This window comes from Diaporthe citri (genome assembly GCF_014595645.1).
Source record: "Diaporthe citri strain NFHF-8-4 chromosome Unknown scaffold_11, whole genome shotgun sequence".
Lineage (NCBI taxonomy): Eukaryota > Fungi > Ascomycota > Sordariomycetes > Diaporthales > Diaporthaceae > Diaporthe > Diaporthe citri.
This window is the reverse complement of record NW_025064856.1, coordinates 1,075,142-1,093,824: the sequence shown is the minus strand read 5'-3', so window position 1 is coordinate 1,093,824 and position 18,683 is coordinate 1,075,142. Positions and strand designations below refer to the sequence as shown.

The window sequence follows — 18,683 nt, the reverse complement described above, 5'->3', positions numbered from 1 at the left end:
AGCCTGAGAGAAACGGAGCGAGACATGAGCCAACCATCCTTTCACAACGGCCGCCTCATGCAAGCCCCTGAGGTAGATCATCATCAGCCATCAGCAGCCACAGCAGCCACTGATCGAGTCAAACCTTCCATTTCCACAGTCAGCACCCTCGTATTGCCGTCTCAATTCTTCGTAACGCCCATTCACCATGAAAATTGACATTCCACTTAGTCCATCACCGTTGCTCGTGTTGCGTGATGCTTATGTCCTGCTGCACTGACTTCAACCTTTTTAAGGTGGCCGATCCCAGGGGCCTCCCCCGACAGCTCCCCACAAGCTAAACCCATGGAACTGTGGACGGCATGATGGAAGATCGGTCCAGCCCACTGGGGGAGCGGAGCAGTCCATGGACCTTAATTTAGATCCTTGGCATCCTGTCGACCCAGACTCTGCCAGCGCCAGGTGCGCCGCTTTGCCCGATCCAGACGACGGACGCGACTCCTGAAGCTTGCATCAGACGTTCAACTGATGGATTCATACATATGGACATCAAAAAAACCTGTTGGTATCAAACCTTCCAAGGGTCGTACCCGGACAGCCGGGCAATCATTGATATAACCGTCTAGACTATAGCCAGCTAATAAGAGATCGACAACCGGCGACTAAATGGACACATTGAACGACCTCCTCAATAAATTGCCCCATGTCTTGGAGACAGACTCGCGCCTCCGAGACAAAGGAATGGAGCTTGGTAGTGGGGGATAAAGGAACAATTATCAGATCGAACACGGTCACTCCTCGTTCCGTCCGTCAGCTAATAATCTCCTCCCCAGAGTCAGGTGCGACGGCGGCCACGGCATCTCAAACATGAGACGGTCGAGTGCGTCAAGTCGCAGCTGCAACGTCAAAACTAGCCCGCGATCCCGGTGGCCTGGGAAAGGGCTGCACGCTCCCCGGCGCGTTACACACACAGCCTTGCTGCTGCGATGCGTTCTAGAGCTCGCTTCCTTGTCTTCCCGCGACGCGAAGGCGTTATCTCTGGTGACTTTACCTGATTACAACAGCCCTAAGGCTCAATTGTTCTTCCGCCACGCGGAGCTGATGCTGAAATTTCTCGCTTTTCCAGAAGGTCTAAGACACCGACTGAGCATGCTGAGCATGACGCCACGCACGCGACAGGGCAATAAGCATAAGAATGTCGCATTGCACCGGGATCCATGATCTGCCATCTTTGCGCGAGAGGCGCCCACCTTTGATGACAGTTGGAATGAAGACCATTTTTTGCAGGGTCTACCTGGGAAGCATCCCGGATTCAACTCCGGCCCAGCACCGCGGAAACTACCGCGAAGGCGTAAATTCTTTAATATCCCACTGAAGAGCACGCGCACGCGGGCCGTTCCTCGTCTCCTTGGGTCGCAAGGGACGGTGGTATTTTCAACACCGGAGATGAACCATCGCCTGTATTGTGACGTGCTGCAAAGGCTGCGATATGTGTCGCGACATCACCGGCCCCCTCAGCAGTAAGAGAGTGTAGAGTTGGGACCCCGGTCCTAATCACATGTATTCAAAAGTGGAATATATGATCTAAAATTTCCGTGGTTTCTCTATGCACGCTTCGACACACGTAATTCCATTATATGCAACCCACTCAGCAATCCATGCGACTACTAGAAGGCATCCAGGGTAGTGTTCCCCATGCCAAGGCCCCCGGGCCCTTCGTCGTCGAGCCCAGGCGAGCTGGAGTCGTCAACCAGGCTGTCGTCCTCGAGACGGCCCACGAGCTCGGCATAGCTGGGCCTGAAGGGCCACTTGATGAACTTCTCCAGCAGCTCGAGCAGCTGCGTCTCGTTGGCGGCGCGACAGCCGAACGCGGCGTCGCCGGTGAGCGGGGTGCCGCCGGGTGGCCGGGTCGCGGACGGTCTCGCACTCGGACTCGAGGCCGTCGCGGGCGCCGGGCCAGACGTGATCCATGGTGTGGACAAGCGGGACGAGCGTGTTCTGCATGATCATGCCCAGCATCAGGTCGAAGATGTCGCCCGCGTTGCTGGTGCCGGGGCCGATGTGCCGCAGCAGCGGGTGCGGCGCCTTGGGCTGGATGTCGATGAGCGCGAGCGGCGTGTTGGGGAAGAACTCGGTCGGCCGGACCCGCAGCGGCTCATACGGACGCCGGTCCCACGACATCACCGGGCCCAGATCCGCCGGCTGCCGCAGCACGTGCAGCTGGTCTCGCAGCAGGTTCAGCTGCGACCTGACGTAATCTGGCAGCTGTCTGACGGCGTTGTTGTACTGCTCGTTGAGCCGCCTGGTCTTGTGGATCAGGTTCTGCGCGCGCTCCTCGTCGCCGTCGGCCTTGGCCTGGTCTGCCTGTTTCCGCAGCTCGTTCATGGCGTCGTGCCTTATCGCGAAGTCCAGGAGCTTGACGGCGAGCCTGTCGAGCCATTTATCGTAGTGCTTGAGCATCTTGTACCGGGTTTCTAGTTTGGAACCCTTTGCAATCGTGCCTGCTTCCTCCTGCTTCCGCATGTCTTCGATCTCTGACCTGAAGGCCTTGTCGACTGAGAACACCTCATCGGCCAAGGGGAGAGGAGTGTCCAAGGGGACGTCCAATGCTTTGAATTGTTTTAGAAGTTTGGTATCCCTGCCATGTGGGGTGACATGTCCGCCGTCCCGCATGCGCACCATGGCCTGTCGCAGGCTCTCGAGGTCGAGCTGGTGCGGCCGGACTTTGGTGTTCTTGCCCTTGGCTGACTCGGTTTCCTCGTCAAGAGTGCCATCCTTGCCGCACACCTCGGCCATGTACTCTGTCACCAGCTCGGCCTCGACGGCTCCCTTTTTCCTCATTTGCACCATGCGTGGAATCATGGACGACTTTTCGTCATCGGGAATCCATACAAGCATGCGCACCTGGCCGTACTTCTGAAATTGGGTCGAGGTGCGGATGGAGGTGATGAGTTGGTACAAGACCATGCGCGACATGGAGTCGAACATATTGTATTTTTTCTTGGGGTACATCGAGAGGTTCATGTTGACGAGGAGGGTGTCGTTTCTCGGAGGTGCTTTGTCGAGATCCAACCGGTCGAATTCGACTTGGTTGGGTAGATATTCAGGAGTCAGGATCTCCTGTAGCTCTGACCAAATGATTCCGGACTTGGGTACCAGCCTCACGTTCTTCTCTTTCAGCAATGGTTTGAGAAAGGGCGTGTATAGTATTTCATCGGGCTCGAGCAATAGGTGGGATCGGGGCTGGACCGCATCGTGAAGGGACTTGGCGAAGAGGCCGGCACCGGGATAGATAGAGATCAGATCGCATCCCTTGTGTCTCTCGAGCGAGGGTCCGAGGTACGAGACGACATCATCTGAGAAGCTTGTTGATCAGTACTGCCCTGTGCTGTTGGTTTGACAAGGCCAGGATTGGGGGCGCGGGGTGAGTTGCGACCGAGGACAGTGGCATCGTACTGGCAAGTCTCTTATTGACAATGTTGACCCTGCTCCCATCACTGGACGTGGGGTCTTTCTTGCTAGCCCTCTTTTTCCGAGGGGCAAAAATACCCGTATCCTTGAGCTTGGTAGCTGCAGGATAACTGTCTTCGTAGAGCTCGGTCTTTGCCAGGGTTTGTCTCGACCACTGCCGCCGTTGTTGAAGAGTGCCATTCCATGTCCGCTTGCCAATGGCATTGGCCAGGTTCAGACGGGCGCAAGGTTGGAGAAGGGCAAGAGCTCTTCCACGGCTGCAAGCTGGATGGAACATGGATGAATGGGAGAAGACAAGTCGGGTCGTTGACAGGAGAAAAACGAGGAAGAAGCAATGCACGTTACGTGCAGAGCCTGTCGCAAAGTAGGCAAGAGGCCCAAATTTGCAAGCGCATATGGCCGGCAGAATGCTAGACTTTTCCAGGAGAAGCCCCGGCCCAGCTGACCGCCTTGCCTTACCGCCTTCTAGAATTGGTGGCAGCAGAACTTCAACAGCCATGCACCGCAAAGAAAACATTGTCCACAATGAAGGCGAGCCACACAAGCCGCCTTGAGGGGAGCAGATTTAATAGACCCTGGCAAACATTGGGCTTTTATAGGGTAATACGGGCCCTCAGGTCTCTCCAGAAGGTGCCCTTGTGGACTGGGAAAGAGATGATCCAGACGGAGGCTTTGAGCCGATCGGCACCAAGTCCTTCCCGGTGATGACTCGAATTGGTCCGTTTGAACTCGCAAGTTGTTTTGTACAGTTAAAAGGGACCTGTAAAGGTAGGAAGGTAACTTTCAAAAAATGGTGGTTGCTTTGGCAGAGGCGTTTGTATGTTTGGGGAGTATATGTATGGATGTACCCTCCGTTCTAAGTTTTTGAAGTCGATGCGAATCTCCGTATTCTTCAAAAAATGATTTAGTTGCCACCATTAAGAGATCTCTTGGGCAAGGAAATGTCTACACAGCCCCGAAGCTTGTCCGTCAATCACTCCACGTACTTGATTCATTCATTTATTACCTAAAAGTAGATCATTATCACTAAGGGATCATGTGCGAGTTCTTGGTGTTTGATTTGAAGACAATCCTTGTTTTTTCATTTTCAACTTTTTTTTTCGTTCTCAATACTATCCAATCCGACCTATCCTAGTATTTCCTGTACCGTAATCGCGCCTTGTGTTCAGTCTCAAGCAGCGCTTCAATTCCAGCCAACTACTCCCCAGATTATGGCCATATTCCCCTTATGCCCTTACTTCTACTGCTGTGGCGGCGGCGGCGGCGGCGGCGCAGGCTGAGGGGGAGGAGTGGCAGGGGGAGTCGGGTATGGGTTGGACATTGCGCTGAATGTGTTTGTTAGGAGACGCGCGGTGTGGTTGTGGCTGTATTAAGGTCAGCTGTTATCGTTTTGGTTTGCAGGTAGGATGATTGATGGTGAGAATCAAGAACGAGGAGAATTGCGAACTCCCAGCTCGCTTTTTATAGTCGAACGGGGGCAGATGAGTGGTATACTCAGGTCCATGTTTAATTACTACATGAAAGAATTTGATTGTACTACTCCATGGATCAAGAAGCGAAGCTAAGCGCGGATAAACAAAGGTATTTTGTTCACAATCCCTGGGTGAATTAACATTCTTTATTGCTATGTTCATTCTTGAATGCTTCAAAGTGTCCCGGCAAGAGCCTTTCACCGGCCAATGAGATAGAAAATGTAACCGATGGTAGACTCAATGGACAAAATACATTGATAGAACGCCGAAGTGATGTTGGCTCAGTGTGTCTTGTCTGTTCTTTCAACGTCATCACATTTCTTTTGCCTGTACCATTGTTTCGTGATTTCATCAAGGCCTTGACTCACCTAAGCCGAGCCGATTTGCCCACCAGGCAAGGCCTGACTATGGTGTCGACTGGCGTTTGCAGCCTTAGGCACCGGAAATTTAGAGTCCTGAGTTTCGTCCAAGTTTCATTGGTCCTGACTGATCGACTGTACTGAATGTGGCGCCTGGAAAGATCATTGTTGTTGTTGAACTCATTAGATCTACATATCCCGGACCACAGGGGTTTCCCGCAAGCAAAACGCTTCAGCGGTTGAGTCCAATGTGAAGTAGACTTGCCCCTGAGCTGTCGAGGAACAGAATCAGCCGTGTAGATAGCTGCACAACGTATTCTTCATATTCGGCATACTGAGCGCCCCGAATCTGGGCGACATGACATGTTTGGAATGTCACAGCAAGCTATGCGAGTACAACGGTCCTCCACTCTGGCTGCGTCTTCACCCATACATCAGGATACACGGCACCGATGGCCATGCGCTGGAATACTCCTTTCTCGTCTTCATCCGCGATCATTACCAACAAGACCCATTCGTACCACTCACAAAGTCTCGCAGTCGAAACTTTGTCCTCTCCTGTCTTACGCATCTGTCTCTTGGCTGTCCCAACACCGAGGACGAAGACGGCGTGCTGTTTCTCTGGCTCTGCGTTGAAGAGATCATCCGCCAGCCCCAGGTGCATTCGCATGGTGATTCCGACGGTCTCTCCGTCTCGTGTGTTGATAGAGTATGCTGTGCGTCTTCTTCGAGGCGGTATGAAGAACCGGGAGATCCCGGTAGGTTTAACGAGCAGACGTGCAAATGACGTGTTGAAAACCAGAGCATTCGGTATGCTGGTGGCCAAGGAACAAGCGTTCTCGTCAAGCTTGGCTAGGCGTTCCTGCTCGTCTTTAGATTCGGTGCTCAGAGGCGGCCACCAATAGACAGTCTCGTGCTCTTCCAGGACACGGAATGCAGTCTGCATACGGTCGCCCTCCGAGAGGTCGGTGAGGGACTCGGTCCGCGGCAGCAGGTGCTTGTTGGACAGCTCGCAGTGATTGCGGACGGCAATATCACGACACTGCCCGGCGACAAGATCCACTGCATCCTCTGGGACATCTTTTGATCTGTCTTCCGCGTCGATCGAGTGCGGCCACCACTTAGGGTCTGTGTTCTTGATGACGGCAAGAGCCCACCATCGGCATTGCTTTCTTACGTAACTCAGGGGCAAATCTCGGTGCACAATCTTCTCGAGTCCGGACTTTGGATCCGATATGAAGAAATCCACAACACCCGCTTTTGCGCACGAGCTACCGGCCAGGTATGTGTCGATGCCGATGGCCCGCTGCTCGGTCCATTCGACGCCGTCCTCCCACGACGCCCAGCTCCAGCTTGGTATGTCGGGTAGATGGCGCCTCTTGCCTCCATCATCGCCAGGGATCCAAATCAAGGATTCGAGGAAGAACTTCTTGGGGTGTCCACAGAGCATATCTGTGTCGAGACGGCTCTTTAGAATGTTCCCAACACCAACAAACGCGTTGAGGATGTCCTCTTGGAAGGTGAGAGAGCGCGGGGTGTACTGTTGCAGCGGACCAATGCAAACAGCAAGAGAGTCTTTCTCCTCGTCCACGAAAGTGTCGTTCAACCCTTCAGCTTGCCAGTATGCAGTCCTCATCCAGTCTTCCTCTCTGTATCCATTCGTGTTATCAGACCACCTCTCTTTGCAGCAGTTGCCGTACACTTGACCTTCATCAAAGAACAAGCGTCTTCTGGAGAGGAACCTCTCCTGGAATGTCCAGGCTCGATCGTTCCATTTTGAATTCTGGACCGCCAGCTCGACCCATGGTATGCGAGCCTCTCCCATCGGGTTGCGCATCGTCGCCAGGAGGTCCCAGGAATGATTTTCGTAGCTGTTTTGCCTAGGCCGAGAGGAGACGCCGGGCAGCCCCCGTGTGACACCATCACCTAGCGCCACGATTGTGAGGAAAGCCCGGTGATAGATGACTCCCATGGCGTCGAGTTGCTCGGCCTTGGTATCCAAGTCGTCTTGTACAATGCACAACCTGTCGATCCATAAGTACCGCTGTCCGAGTTCCGCGCACAGCTGTATGGCATCGACAATGACTTCTGGAAGCGCCTCACGTTTCAGCCCCCCTGGCCTTTCCATTTCTTGCGCATTATCCCGCTGGAGTTGCAACTTCTGTTTGTCCGCCGAGTTGGAAGCCAGAGCCCAGACGTAGCTCAAAGCGACGTAGTCGTCTGGATCGGGCATGGTCACCACACACCATTCAGTCGTGTCCACAAGCCGGAATGATGGTGGGAGGGTGATCGACGTCGGTGTCCGCAAAGCGTTGCAGTCGGGTCCGTGATCATTGGTGCATCGACTAAGCCATCGCTTGACCTGTACGTAATTCATCTTCCTCCTGTCCCAGATGGATGCAGCCGACAATGTTTGGCACCACTTCTCGTAACGAAGATCGAGCTGAATCATTCGCGGCTTGAAAGACCAGTCTATTTCTTCCTGAGGTGAAGTCGCGATAACCACAGCTAGAACGCACTTTTGCGAGGTGGGAAGCATTCCCTGCTGGACCGCCACCTCCTCAGATACCGTGCGGTGGTCTTCGCAAGGGTCGTACACGAACGGTTTCCAGACTGCAATCTTTGCTTTCGTGTCTGCCGTTATATGTGCCTTTAGTGCGTCTCGGACAGCCTCGCAGATCATACATCCCCCGCTTTCCGTGAAGTCCTCGAGCTGGCGAAATTTCATGTCCTTTGGGTGTGAATAGTTGTTCTTCTGCATCGGAGGCCACCAAGGGTTGTGCTTGTAGCAGAAGAGCACCGGATTGAGGTGTGCAAACTTGTCTTGTTTTTCGCCGCACGATGAGACGTGCTGGAGATCATCCCAGTCCTGGCAGTCCTCGCAGAGCCTCGGGTTGGACGGCCGAACATCGTCCACATCGCATACGCTGCATTTGCTCATGGTTCTAAGTTTGAGTTACCTTTTATGGCTGATCAATTCATTCCATTGAGCTACGATGTTTTTTTGCTGGGGGAGGAGAACTGGATCACGTAGAATGTTGCTTTGAGTCTTCGATAAGAAACACCGGGGATTCAATAGAGCGCGGTTCAATTGTTTGTTTTGGCAGGCCACGTAGTTGTTAGGTTCGAGTTCTTAAGTGCGAGAGCTGAGGCCCTGGCACATTTATTTATATGTGCCACGATAGGTGGACGCACTCGGTTCAGCTACCCACAGGGGTCGCAATTGATCTGTACATGATTCTTACATAAGCGAGCACGATGGCCTCCTATTACACCTACTGTATAGCTCTGATCAAGCTTTTTTTTCACAAATTCAACCTAGATGGGGCAGAAAGAGCTTCCTTTCTGGGATGGTGGAATTGAAATTAGCGTAAATCCTCGTACTGCAGATGGTGGCAGAAAGCCTGGGTGCTACGTATCGGTTCTTCTATTCCAAGCTTGACAAGGGCCAAATGCATAATCATCTATGTTCGACCAATATCAGGTGATCAGGGGCACGTCTTTTACTGCGTTCTGACCGGGATAATTTTATATATTGATATAGTGTTGCTATAACGCTTTACATACTATGCCATGCTGCCAGTGAACAAATTAACAAGGGATAGTGTCACGAGCGAAGCCAAGCGATGCGAACAGTTATCGAGGATGTCGATGAACGTACTTATAGAGTGGTAGCTACCTAAGGATGAATCTGATTGATAGGTTTTGTATCATGTATTACACACGCTGACAGGGTTCATAGGTCACAGCTGTTTTGTTCGAGTCCAATGCAGTCTTGTTGTCGCGCATGTAAAGATTGAGATGCCCCTTAGTTCCATTAGCGTGCTCAGCTGCAAGGTGCTTTGGTGGAAGGATCATAAGCCTGTCGGTTGTAATGTTAATCTCGTATTCCACGGCGTTAGTCTTAGATTTGAGGCTTGGAGTCGATAGGATTGATTCCCCTGTCATTTCCGGATTTCCTGCTAAGGCATGTATACTGTTCTGCATATTTAGCCAAGTCTTGTCGGCGTTTCTTCCAATGCAATCATCTCTTCAACCTGTGCTCGGAAGTCCATTTCTGGCTTTGCATGCCCTTCGCTTGATTTTTTGTCGCTCGTTATATTCACCAAATATGAAGCTTCCTAGCTACACTTCGCTGCCCATAGGGTTTGCGCTGACGATTTCTTCTGTACAATCCTCAGCCTTGCCGCGGGCCTTCGATATCGGAAATCAGGTCAACACGACCAGCGGAATCATCCAGGGCCATGCAGCAACAATCCGGACGGAGGTATCAGAATATCTCGGTATCCCCTTCGCCCAGCCGCCAATTGGGGACTTGCGGTTCGCCGCACCGGAGCCGTACAGGTCCAGCTCGACATTCAACGCCAGCTCATATGGGCTGATGTGCACGCGAAATGCTGCGCAGCCTGATTACAGCATCCTCACCGCCGCTGGATACCACCTGACGCCGACAGCGGAAGAATACTTGAACACCATAACAGGCCAAGGGTACGCTATGGGGGAAGACTGTTTGACACTCAACGTGTGGACCAAGCCGCAAGTAGGAGAAAGGGCAAAGGCGGTCCTGTTCTTCATCCACGGCGGCGGTAAGTGCCCCTATTGTGCTTGAACACTTAGGTAGCTCTCTTGCTGACCAGCTCCAGGGTTCCAGGGAGGCTCCTCTCACAACCCGTTCTTGACCGGCCAGTACTTTGCCGATGAGGAAGACGTCGTCATCATCTCCACCAAGTAAGCAAGCTCATTTCCGGAACATGTCTTACATCGTCACTAATACGAGCGCCACCCCTCCCAGCTACCGCACCAACGTATTTGGCTTCCCCGGCCTAGAGCCCTCAGTGGCCAACGTCGCCCCCAATGCTGGGCTCCTGGACCAGCGTCTTGCCATCGAGTGGGCCCGGGACAACGTAGCGGCCTTCGGAGGAGATCCCACACGCATCACACTGTTCGGCCAGTCAGCCGGCTCAATGTCCATCGCAACGTACGGCTACGCCTACGCCTCGGACCCTATCGCCCACGGCCTCATCACCCAGTCCGGCACAGCCGACAGCTTTGGCACCCCGGCGCCAGACTCCACGGCATCATTCCTGGCCCTCGCAACCCTCCTGGGCTGCAACACCACCTCATCCACGCCCGAAGGTATCTCGGCAGCGGTAGCCTGCATCCGCACACAGCCCACCGCCGCCGTGTCAGCCGCAGCCGCACAAGTACCATCAACAACCTCGGTCCTGGGCACCTTCGCCCCGACCGCAGACAACACGACCGCCTTCTCGGACTACGCCTCCCTGACCGAGGCCGGCGCCTTCGCCCCAATCCCCCGCCTGCACGGCAGCAACTCCGACGAGGGCGGCTCCTTCGAGCTCGACTTTGCCCAGCTGGGCCTGGTCCTGCCGCCCGCGTACTGGGACTGGCACACGCTCGCCTTCTTCGGGTGCCCGACGGCCGCCAGCGCGGAGGCGCTCGCGCAGGCCGCGCCGGACGTCCCTGCGTGGAGGTACATGTATGCCGCCGACTACCCCAACATGCGGCTCACCGAGAACCCTTCGCTCGGAGCCTACCACGGCTCGGAGCTGAACCCGCTGTTCGGCACTTCGGAGTCGCTGGGCGGGCGGGACACGCCTGCTGAGGCGGCCATGGGGAGGTACATGCGGGCTGCGTGGGCCGCGTTTGCGAAGGACCCGACGGGTGGGCTTGCTGGGGACGAGTTTGGCTGGCCGGTGCTGCCGGCTGGCGAGGCGTGCGAGGATGAGGCGCAGCTTGTGGTGTTGGGGCTGGGGAATGCCACCGAGGCGGTGTTCCAGCCGAGCTCTGCCTGGGACTCGGCGTGCCCTTCGGTCAGGGGTGTGTTGGAGGCCCTCGGGGGGATGGCCGGTCTGCTCATGCTCGCGCCGGTCTTGGGCCAGGCGCTGGACGGAATCGAGGACGGGGATGTTATTGCTGTTGGGGAGGCGTTGTTGGCTGCAGCAGCGGCAGCGACAAGCTGAGAGTGGAAGCGTGCAGGATGGGTCGAATTTTCAGATCCACGGACTCGTCGTTCTGATAATTGTTAGTAGAACATAGACACTAAATACTGCCGAGGTGCGCCCAGAGGCTGTGCAGGATGCCATGTTGTCGGTCAGGATGCTGTAGTCAGGAGCTATGATTAATCTCTGGTTTTCATTTCGGATTACTATACCAACCCAGTGCTTGCTCTCCGCCCTTTCTCGACCTCTTCAAACGCGATCTGCCTCAGCCTGAACGCAGGCGGCGGGTTAGTGAGCCCAGTACTGGACAGTGTCTTGCTCCTCCTATGTAGCCACTTGAGCCCGTCCTCCTCGCTCGAGCTGGACCCCTTCCTCGAGCTGGACCCCTTCCTCGAGCTAGGAAACATGGCCGTGCCACCTTCGACCGCGGATTCTCCCCGGCGCACCGACATGTATATAAAATCGTGCAGGAAGCTGGTCTCCAGCTTCCGCGGCTTCCTGTCGTCTGTCCAGTACCTCTCTTCACTGAGGTCCTTGGACAGGTGTTTCCTGAAGTACCTGTCCTGGCCGACCCACCATGCGCGCCAGGATACCAGGATCCCGATAGTCAAGGGGATTGTGATGGACCAGTATATCCAGAACCGCCAGCTGACTACCGAGTCCCCGCCGTTTTCTCCGTCTTCACCCCCGGGTTGCCAGTCGAATATTGACATGCCGAAGAGGGAGGACATGAACTCGCCAGGGAGGAAGATTGCAGTAATCACTGCTAATGCTTTCATAGAAGATGAGTCTCGCGAAGAGGCAACAGCCATCCGGGCATTGAGATTGTTGTCTTCTTGGGCCATTTTACTGTAAATCTGCGGGACAGTCAGTAGGAATTCGCAGAAAATCTCCGCCCAAACGATAGTGCCAACTTACAATATCCACCAACGCCTTACACCTCATCTCCAAAATTGTCCTGTCAGTCTTGAGCGACAAACATAACTGCAGCAGGCCGTCTAAATACTGCCGGATCTCATGCCAGTGTCCCGTGAGCGGGTCCTCCTGGATCCTCATCTTAAGCAGGCCCGTCCCGACCCTGCCTCGGGCGGACAACGGCGTGGGGAACGAATTCGCGGTGCTGGACGCAGGCGGACCGTCTGAGTCCTGACGCACATCGTCGAGAGCGTCACCCGCCTCGAGCAGGATCTTGATAGCGCGGTCCATCCAGTGCAGCGTGTCTAGCAGCCGGATGCTGCGCTTGAGCACGTCGTGCGCGTTCTTCATCAGCTCGGTGGATTTCTTGTAGATCTGCTGCTGCTGGCCCGACCCCGTCTGGCTGGCCGCACCGCTGCCGTTGTTGTTGTTGTGGCCGGGAGGCGCGCCGTACCTCCCCGTCGCGCCGCCCGAGGAGCTGGTCCGCCGCCGCCGCGCCGTGTCGTCGAAGGCGTCGAAGCCCGCCATGTTGCTGACGTCCCTCTCCACCGCGACGACCTCGCTGTGGTTGTCGGCCACGGCCTGCTCCGTCCACGCGAACTGGACCTGCAGGAGCATGACGGGGATGACCAGCGGGTGGGCCCAGTGCGACTTGCAGCTCTGCATGCGCTGGTCGTACTGGTCCAGGTCCTCGACGGTGTGCTGGTTCGCGTCGAAGGACTGCCTGACGAGGATGGTCGTCGTGCGGTCGGGGATGCTGTGCGTCATGGACAAAAAGTCGTAGGGCGCCCGCGGGTCCGACGGGAAGGACATGATGATGCTCAGCTTCTCGTGGTGGCGGTCCCAGAACATGGACTCGACCGTCGTGCGGCGCACGTACTGCAGCGTGGCCGGGTGCAGGCCCATCAGGTTGAAGTCCGCGCTGGTGAGGTGCAGCCCGTCCAGGTTCATGTCCTCGGAGGACTTGTAGTTCGTCCGGCGGTGGCAGATGACCTGCCTTACCCTGCCCTGCAGCAGGTGTGGTGAGCCCTTCCACTTGGGGCCCCAGTTGCCCTGGATGTCGACGGACTGGTCCTCCCTCATGGCCTGGTGGAACAGCTCGTCGCCCTTGCCATCCTCGCTGACGATGCACTGGCCGACGTGCTTGAGAAAGGGTCGGTCATTGTCCGTCTCGGACGACTGGATGGTGCTGGCATAGTCGCTGTCCTTGGCAAAGACGGCGTACTCCTGGTACCTCAAGTGGGAGACGCCATCTCGCAGCAGCACGTCGCCGTGGAGCTTGTCTGTGTCGAAGATGAAGAGGTCTGAGCGGTGAGGGTCCTTCTCGCCAAACATGTTTCTGCCCTCGTTGAGTGCTACCAACGGCTACTCGGCAAGCCAGGCACACAGCTTGACCCTCCCGCCAGCACTGCCACCTCCGCAAAAACAAGAACCTTCCCGGGTGTCGGTCGGATTGCAACGTCGATCCCCTCCATGAATCGGTACGCCGGGTTCTTTGTCTACCTCTTAGCTCCTTATCAAATCTAATCAACGAGTTGCAACCAATCTATGAGGGACAAAGAAAAGACAAGACTGCCGAGATCTATCGTGTGGCCGTCGGCGTCGTGAGCCAAAAAAAAAAAAAGGCCAGGTAAACGGCAGCATTGGGTTGCTGGAAACGACGAGAAAACTTTCTTTGCAGTCGATCGGCCACAGACCCCTGACTCGTCTAGCCCTTGGCTCAGGGTGTCCTGCAGGACGATGGTGAGCTTGTCCAGCTGGTCACCGCTTGTCAGCTCCACCGCGGGACGCGATGGAGGTGCGCATGTGGGCAAGAGGGCCTGCCTGGCCGTCTGGCTGCCTCATTGATTGGTGAGGGGCCGGCCAGCACCGAGCTCTCGGCCCCAGGACCCATGTGGTTCCGTGCTGATAAAGCCGGCGATAACTGATATAGATATGGCGGGGCTTTGTCCACGGGGAACAGGATGAGACCGATCCGCTGGTCGCCAGAAGATGCACCAACAGGAAGGCGGGCTTGTTTCTTGAGGCTTGTTTGGGCACAACGCCGGGACCTGTTGGCGGGGGATTTTCGGTGAGGAGAAAGCGCCGAGGTGTCATTATGCGCCGCATGACTGCATGCTAATTTGCCTGAGAGGATGGCCTAGCGCCTACTAGCGCTCGCGTGATACGGCTCAAGGAATATTCGGCGGCTGGTCTGGCTGATCCTCGGCCCAGCTGCGGCTCTGCGACTGTAACCACCGATTTTGCTTTTGCAAAAAGGCGGAGACCCAAGCGACTGGTCTCCCCTCTCACACTGCCGGCTGCACAGAGTCGTGAGCCGCAGTAGTCGAGATGCAACCAACGGGATCGACATGCTGATCACCAATGCTGCCGAGATGCACGACCGAAGCTTGGGTACTTGAATCGGATTACTGACATGGCACTACGTCCGCATGGCACAAAGTCCCAAATTGCAAGTAGGAATAAGTTGGTCATTGTCCCACACTCGCACAACGCAATAGCGTCCAGGCTGGAAGTACCCATCAAATTCACCAGCCCGCACTACCTATCCTCTCAGTCGTCGTGTCATCGCAGAGCTCATCACAGGCGAATAGCAAAATGGTGACGGACCAATGACTCCTGGTCTTCCGCCACCTAGCACGCCAGGCGTGGTGAAGAAACCAGGGGAAGAGGATAAGTCATTCGATGAGTGCCATACAAGCAGCTTCATCTTGCAGACGACCCTGCCGGCTCTCTCATGCGGGATAAAGTGTTTGGATACACGTGTCCTGTCTAGTTGACGCAACCTGAATCACCTGAGCAAGGCAGCATGCCACGCCTTTCCCTCAAATGCACCAGGTAGTCAGTAGGTGGTTCATTACACCCTCTGCGGTAAGGCCCTCGAGATCCGGGGGGTCCGACTCCAGAGTCGAAAGATACCACTCGAATAGCTCCGGGATATTGTCAAAAATCCGGTCGTCACCCTGCCAGCGCCGTCCAAATTTCCAATTCCAAGTACCGTCTGGCTCTTGGATATAAAGACAGCTGGACTCCCCCTCCAAAACCATGCCAGATCCCACAGGAGGGCAACCTTCTCATCTATGCTTCATGTGTACTCAAGGTTATCAGGCTTTGTTATACGGGCTGGGATCTTCGAATGATCCCAGACCCCATCATCTTTCCAGAAGGACATAGTGTGCTTGTTCCTATCATCAGGCAACATAGAACCAAGTCTCGTTGACATTATTCATCCCTAGCCCCCTTTTGCCACTGTTATGATTTCCTCTGGGATGGCGTCCGATTTGACAATTTCCAGGACAACACTTTGGAATAATGTGTCCATAGAGCGAGATTGTCTCCAGGAACGAAATATATAACCACCCAGCCTGGCCGCGGCTAAGTGGAATACCACTGGGGTTGATAAAAAGAATCCTTTTCAAATAGAAAGTTGACTACTGAAGAGCTATCCTGAGCTGATGCTATCTATTGGTAATGAATGTGGTCTTCCCGAGCCTATTTTCAGAGCCCAGCTCACAAGGCTCATCTGGCTTATTCCATGGTCCAAGGACTCAAATGATCTTTGATCAGGTAAGCCGAGCGTACTTAAGTACGTAGATCGCGGCATGAGTGCTAAATTATACTCTGCTTCCTTGCATTGTCTGTTCTCATCAGCTGGTGGGTCTGCGCCTCAGTCTCTTGGTCTTTCCTGCTCGTATTTCTCCAAGTTCGTGAGACTGAGCTTGCATAATAGCCTGATTCTGCACTTTCTTTTCAGGCTGGGTTGTATTCCAATTCAAGGATGCTTCGTGATGAGGGGGAGGTACGGTAGAAACTTAGACCTTTTCCAAAGCAACATAGCAGTGCTTGGGAACCGCACTCATTTCAAGTTTCGCGTCTTTCGAAGCCAACTTGCCCTCCATCTTCTTGAATCGAAAGTTCCACAGGAGCAGCGCCATGACGTTTCGAATCTGCGTGTATGCCAGCTTTTGACCGAAACACTTTCTTGGGCCAAGCCCGAATGCCAACGTGGGTCCCGCTCTGGGATTGAAAACCAGCTGCCCGTTCTCGTTTTCCACGAGCCATCTGTCGGGCCTGAATGTCGCGAGTATCCTCAGAGTCCCACGACGGGAGGTTGAACTTTCTGCGGCACTCCTCGCTGTGCAGCCCCTCTGGACAGGGCATCGCAGGCAGTGCGACCCCTGGGCCTCCCGTGCGGATGAGGATCTCGGTGCCTTTAGGGATCGGCACACCAAGCAGCGTCGTGTCACACATGGTATCTCGCTTGACCTGGAAAAGGGCGGCCACAAGCGAAGCGTTTCCTCCCCGAAAGTATCGAGGCGCGGGAGGTGGCTTTCGTTGATCTCGTCTGCGTTTGGCTGCCGCTTCTCCTCAACCGCGGCGGAGAACGCTGCGTCGAGTTCCTCACGAATGGTCTCCTGCCATTCGGGGTAGTCACCAAGATACCTAGTCATCCCTGTATAACAGAATGTCAGCCTGTGCCGGCCCACGGGAATCCTGGAACGCGCTGGCTCACAACTGATGCTCGTTACACTGGTTTCATGACCGGCTGTGTAGTAGCCAAATACCTGGGATAGTGTTAGTGAAGACACCAGGTACAGCCACCTTCGTGTCTTCAGGCCGGATTGTGGTGGCACACTTGCCTCATCCGTTATGCGCCCGTGAAAGTAGTCAGGCTTCTTTCCGTACTTCTCAGCATGCTGCTTTTCTCTGGAGAGTATCTGATCTAGTGCTGACATCATCACACTGTCGCCTTTTCCCTCCATCCGAGCCAGAGCCTTCTTTATTTCATTCGCAAACACATTTGTCACAACATCAAACGCATTCCTCAGAGTCGGATCTGTCAGCATCCGCAGCCTGTGCTGGATCGGGGCGTTGATAGATCGCCCCTGTTCACCTTGGTACGCTGTCAGTCGATGGAAAGCCACGAGTGTTGGCTGATCGGGCGCTCGCGGGAGATTGACGGAGCCATCTTCTCCCTCCTTTACAAACGAGGTTTTCAGTTCCGCAGCGAATCTCAAGTGGTGCCTCGTGGCACTCATGCTGTCTTCAATGGCAAAGGCAGCTCCGTTGACCATGTCGGAGACGCAGTCGAAGATATCGCTCATCGCATAGAAAGGTCGACCTATGGCATATTGCGCTTTCACTGCCCAAAATTCCATCAGCATTGAGGCATAACGATATTCTTGAGGCGCAGATACCTGGACGCGAAATTAGTGTTGGAATGGGAAGTTCTTCCAGCTGAATTTCTTTCTGGGGATTTTTATTTTGTTTTTCTTTTTGAGAATTCGGGCTGTGTGCATAACCTCGTTGAGGAATTTGGGTGTCATTAGGTCACGGATGAGCTCCTTGCTCCTCTTGTATTCCGGGGAACCTCATGGCTTGGTAATGTGGAACTCAGGGGATACCTGTCCAAACAGCCACTTGAACTCTTTTCCGCGGTTGAACTCTTTGGTTCGGGAACCATTAATTCCTCGATTTCCATATAGTCGCAGATGACAACGGCGGGTGGCTGTAAGGGCTTGATCCAGACTTGGACCATCGGGGCGTTTTTCTCGGTGAGCTTCTTGAAGAACCAGGGAACAATATTGCCGTCATTGTCCTTTGCAAATCTCAACATTTCGGGCACGTTACCCAAGACGCTCTTAGATGCGGCCTCATCGTACGGAATGCCGGGGATTGGTTTGGGCAAGGCCCAGCGGTAGGCCAGGTACAGCAGTGTTCCAATCATCACCAAGGCGGCGATGGGTACAGAGGCTGTTCGTGATAGCGCACCCGACGTGGGCACCGCCATACTGGACCCAGCAGAACTTCACTTTGGTTGGGCATGTCGTGATTCTTGGAAGTTGAGAGTAGAGATATGCAACAGTTGACTGGCTAGGAACCGTGCCGCAATGTCATTAATCTCGACTACATACACACACACGCACATATTTATGTATTTATATTCTCATAGCAAAGCCTGTGTCTAGTCTCGCATTCCGCATAGCTATACCCGAAGCCCGAGAGTGCCGCAGACAGGCGGACAGTAAGAGACATTGCCGAACTCTACTCCCTGCTCTGCGGGGCACATGAGGACTTGGCAGGGACAGCCCGGAGCGAACTCAGGCAGACTCCATCGTATTTATACGACGGTGTGCCTGCCGTCGTCACACGAATGCGTTAAGTAGCGGCCGGTCGGACCTGAACCTTAAAAGAGCCGGGATATGCCATTTCAAGGGAGCAACACAAGGCCTTCATTATTCTTTCAAGGCCAACGAGCTTTGCTCGGGTGTCTGCTACGCAGCCACGGAATCTACATGATGAATGAACGGGCCGGGGACGTTGTAGGCATCTTATAAACTCGGGTTGCCCCTGCTGCACGGAGAACAGCAGAGTCACCGTGTCCTTGCCGTCGCCTCCGCGGGTCTCGCGTTCCGTCAATCTTCCGGAGCAAATTCTTCAGAGTAAACGTGCCACTCGATCGCTGCCAGACAATTTCCAGTGATGTGCATCAGTCATTGTTTGGGAGGAAGTCTGATCCGTGCGGA

At 54.6% G+C, this 18,683-nt stretch overlaps 5 protein-coding genes across 5 annotated transcripts; 1 reads left to right on the top strand and 4 right to left on the bottom strand.

Annotated features, from left to right (window-relative positions):
* Positions 1-1,646: 1,646 nt before the first annotated feature.
* On the bottom strand, positions 1,647-3,727 carry INS49_004096 (uncharacterized protein; the record flags this gene model as incomplete). The annotated part of the gene is made up of 3 exons (XM_043164886.1): positions 1,647-1,776; positions 1,841-3,335; positions 3,436-3,727. 3 exons carry the CDS (start codon positions 3,725-3,727, stop codon positions 1,647-1,649), a joined length of 1,917 nt encoding a protein of 638 aa, XP_043018536.1.
* Positions 3,728-5,666: 1,939 nt separating this feature from the next.
* INS49_004095 (uncharacterized protein) lies at positions 5,667-8,222 on the bottom strand (the record flags this gene model as incomplete). Its single annotated transcript, XM_043164885.1, has 1 exon — positions 5,667-8,222. One exon carries the CDS (start codon positions 8,220-8,222, stop codon positions 5,667-5,669), a length of 2,556 nt encoding a protein of 851 aa, XP_043018535.1.
* Positions 8,223-9,392: 1,170 nt separating this feature from the next.
* INS49_004094 (uncharacterized protein) lies at positions 9,393-11,262 on the top strand (the record flags this gene model as incomplete). The annotated part of the gene is made up of 4 exons (XM_043164884.1): positions 9,393-9,769; positions 9,833-9,867; positions 9,925-10,009; positions 10,074-11,262. 4 exons carry the CDS (start codon positions 9,393-9,395, stop codon positions 11,260-11,262), a joined length of 1,686 nt encoding a protein of 561 aa, XP_043018534.1.
* Positions 11,263-11,447: 185 nt separating this feature from the next.
* On the bottom strand, positions 11,448-13,491 carry INS49_004093 (uncharacterized protein; the record flags this gene model as incomplete). The annotated part of the gene is made up of 2 exons (XM_043164883.1): positions 11,448-12,098; positions 12,160-13,491. The coding sequence occupies 2 exons, from the start codon at positions 13,489-13,491 to the stop codon at positions 11,448-11,450; spliced, it is 1,983 nt and encodes a 660-aa protein (XP_043018533.1).
* A 2,477-nt stretch (positions 13,492-15,968) lies between these two features.
* Positions 15,969-17,884, bottom strand: INS49_004092 (uncharacterized protein; the record flags this gene model as incomplete). The annotated part of the gene is made up of 4 exons (XM_043164882.1): positions 15,969-16,227; positions 16,441-16,609; positions 16,670-17,299; positions 17,602-17,884. The coding sequence occupies 4 exons, from the start codon at positions 17,882-17,884 to the stop codon at positions 15,969-15,971; spliced, it is 1,341 nt and encodes a 446-aa protein (XP_043018532.1).
* Positions 17,885-18,683: the final 799 nt, after the last annotated feature.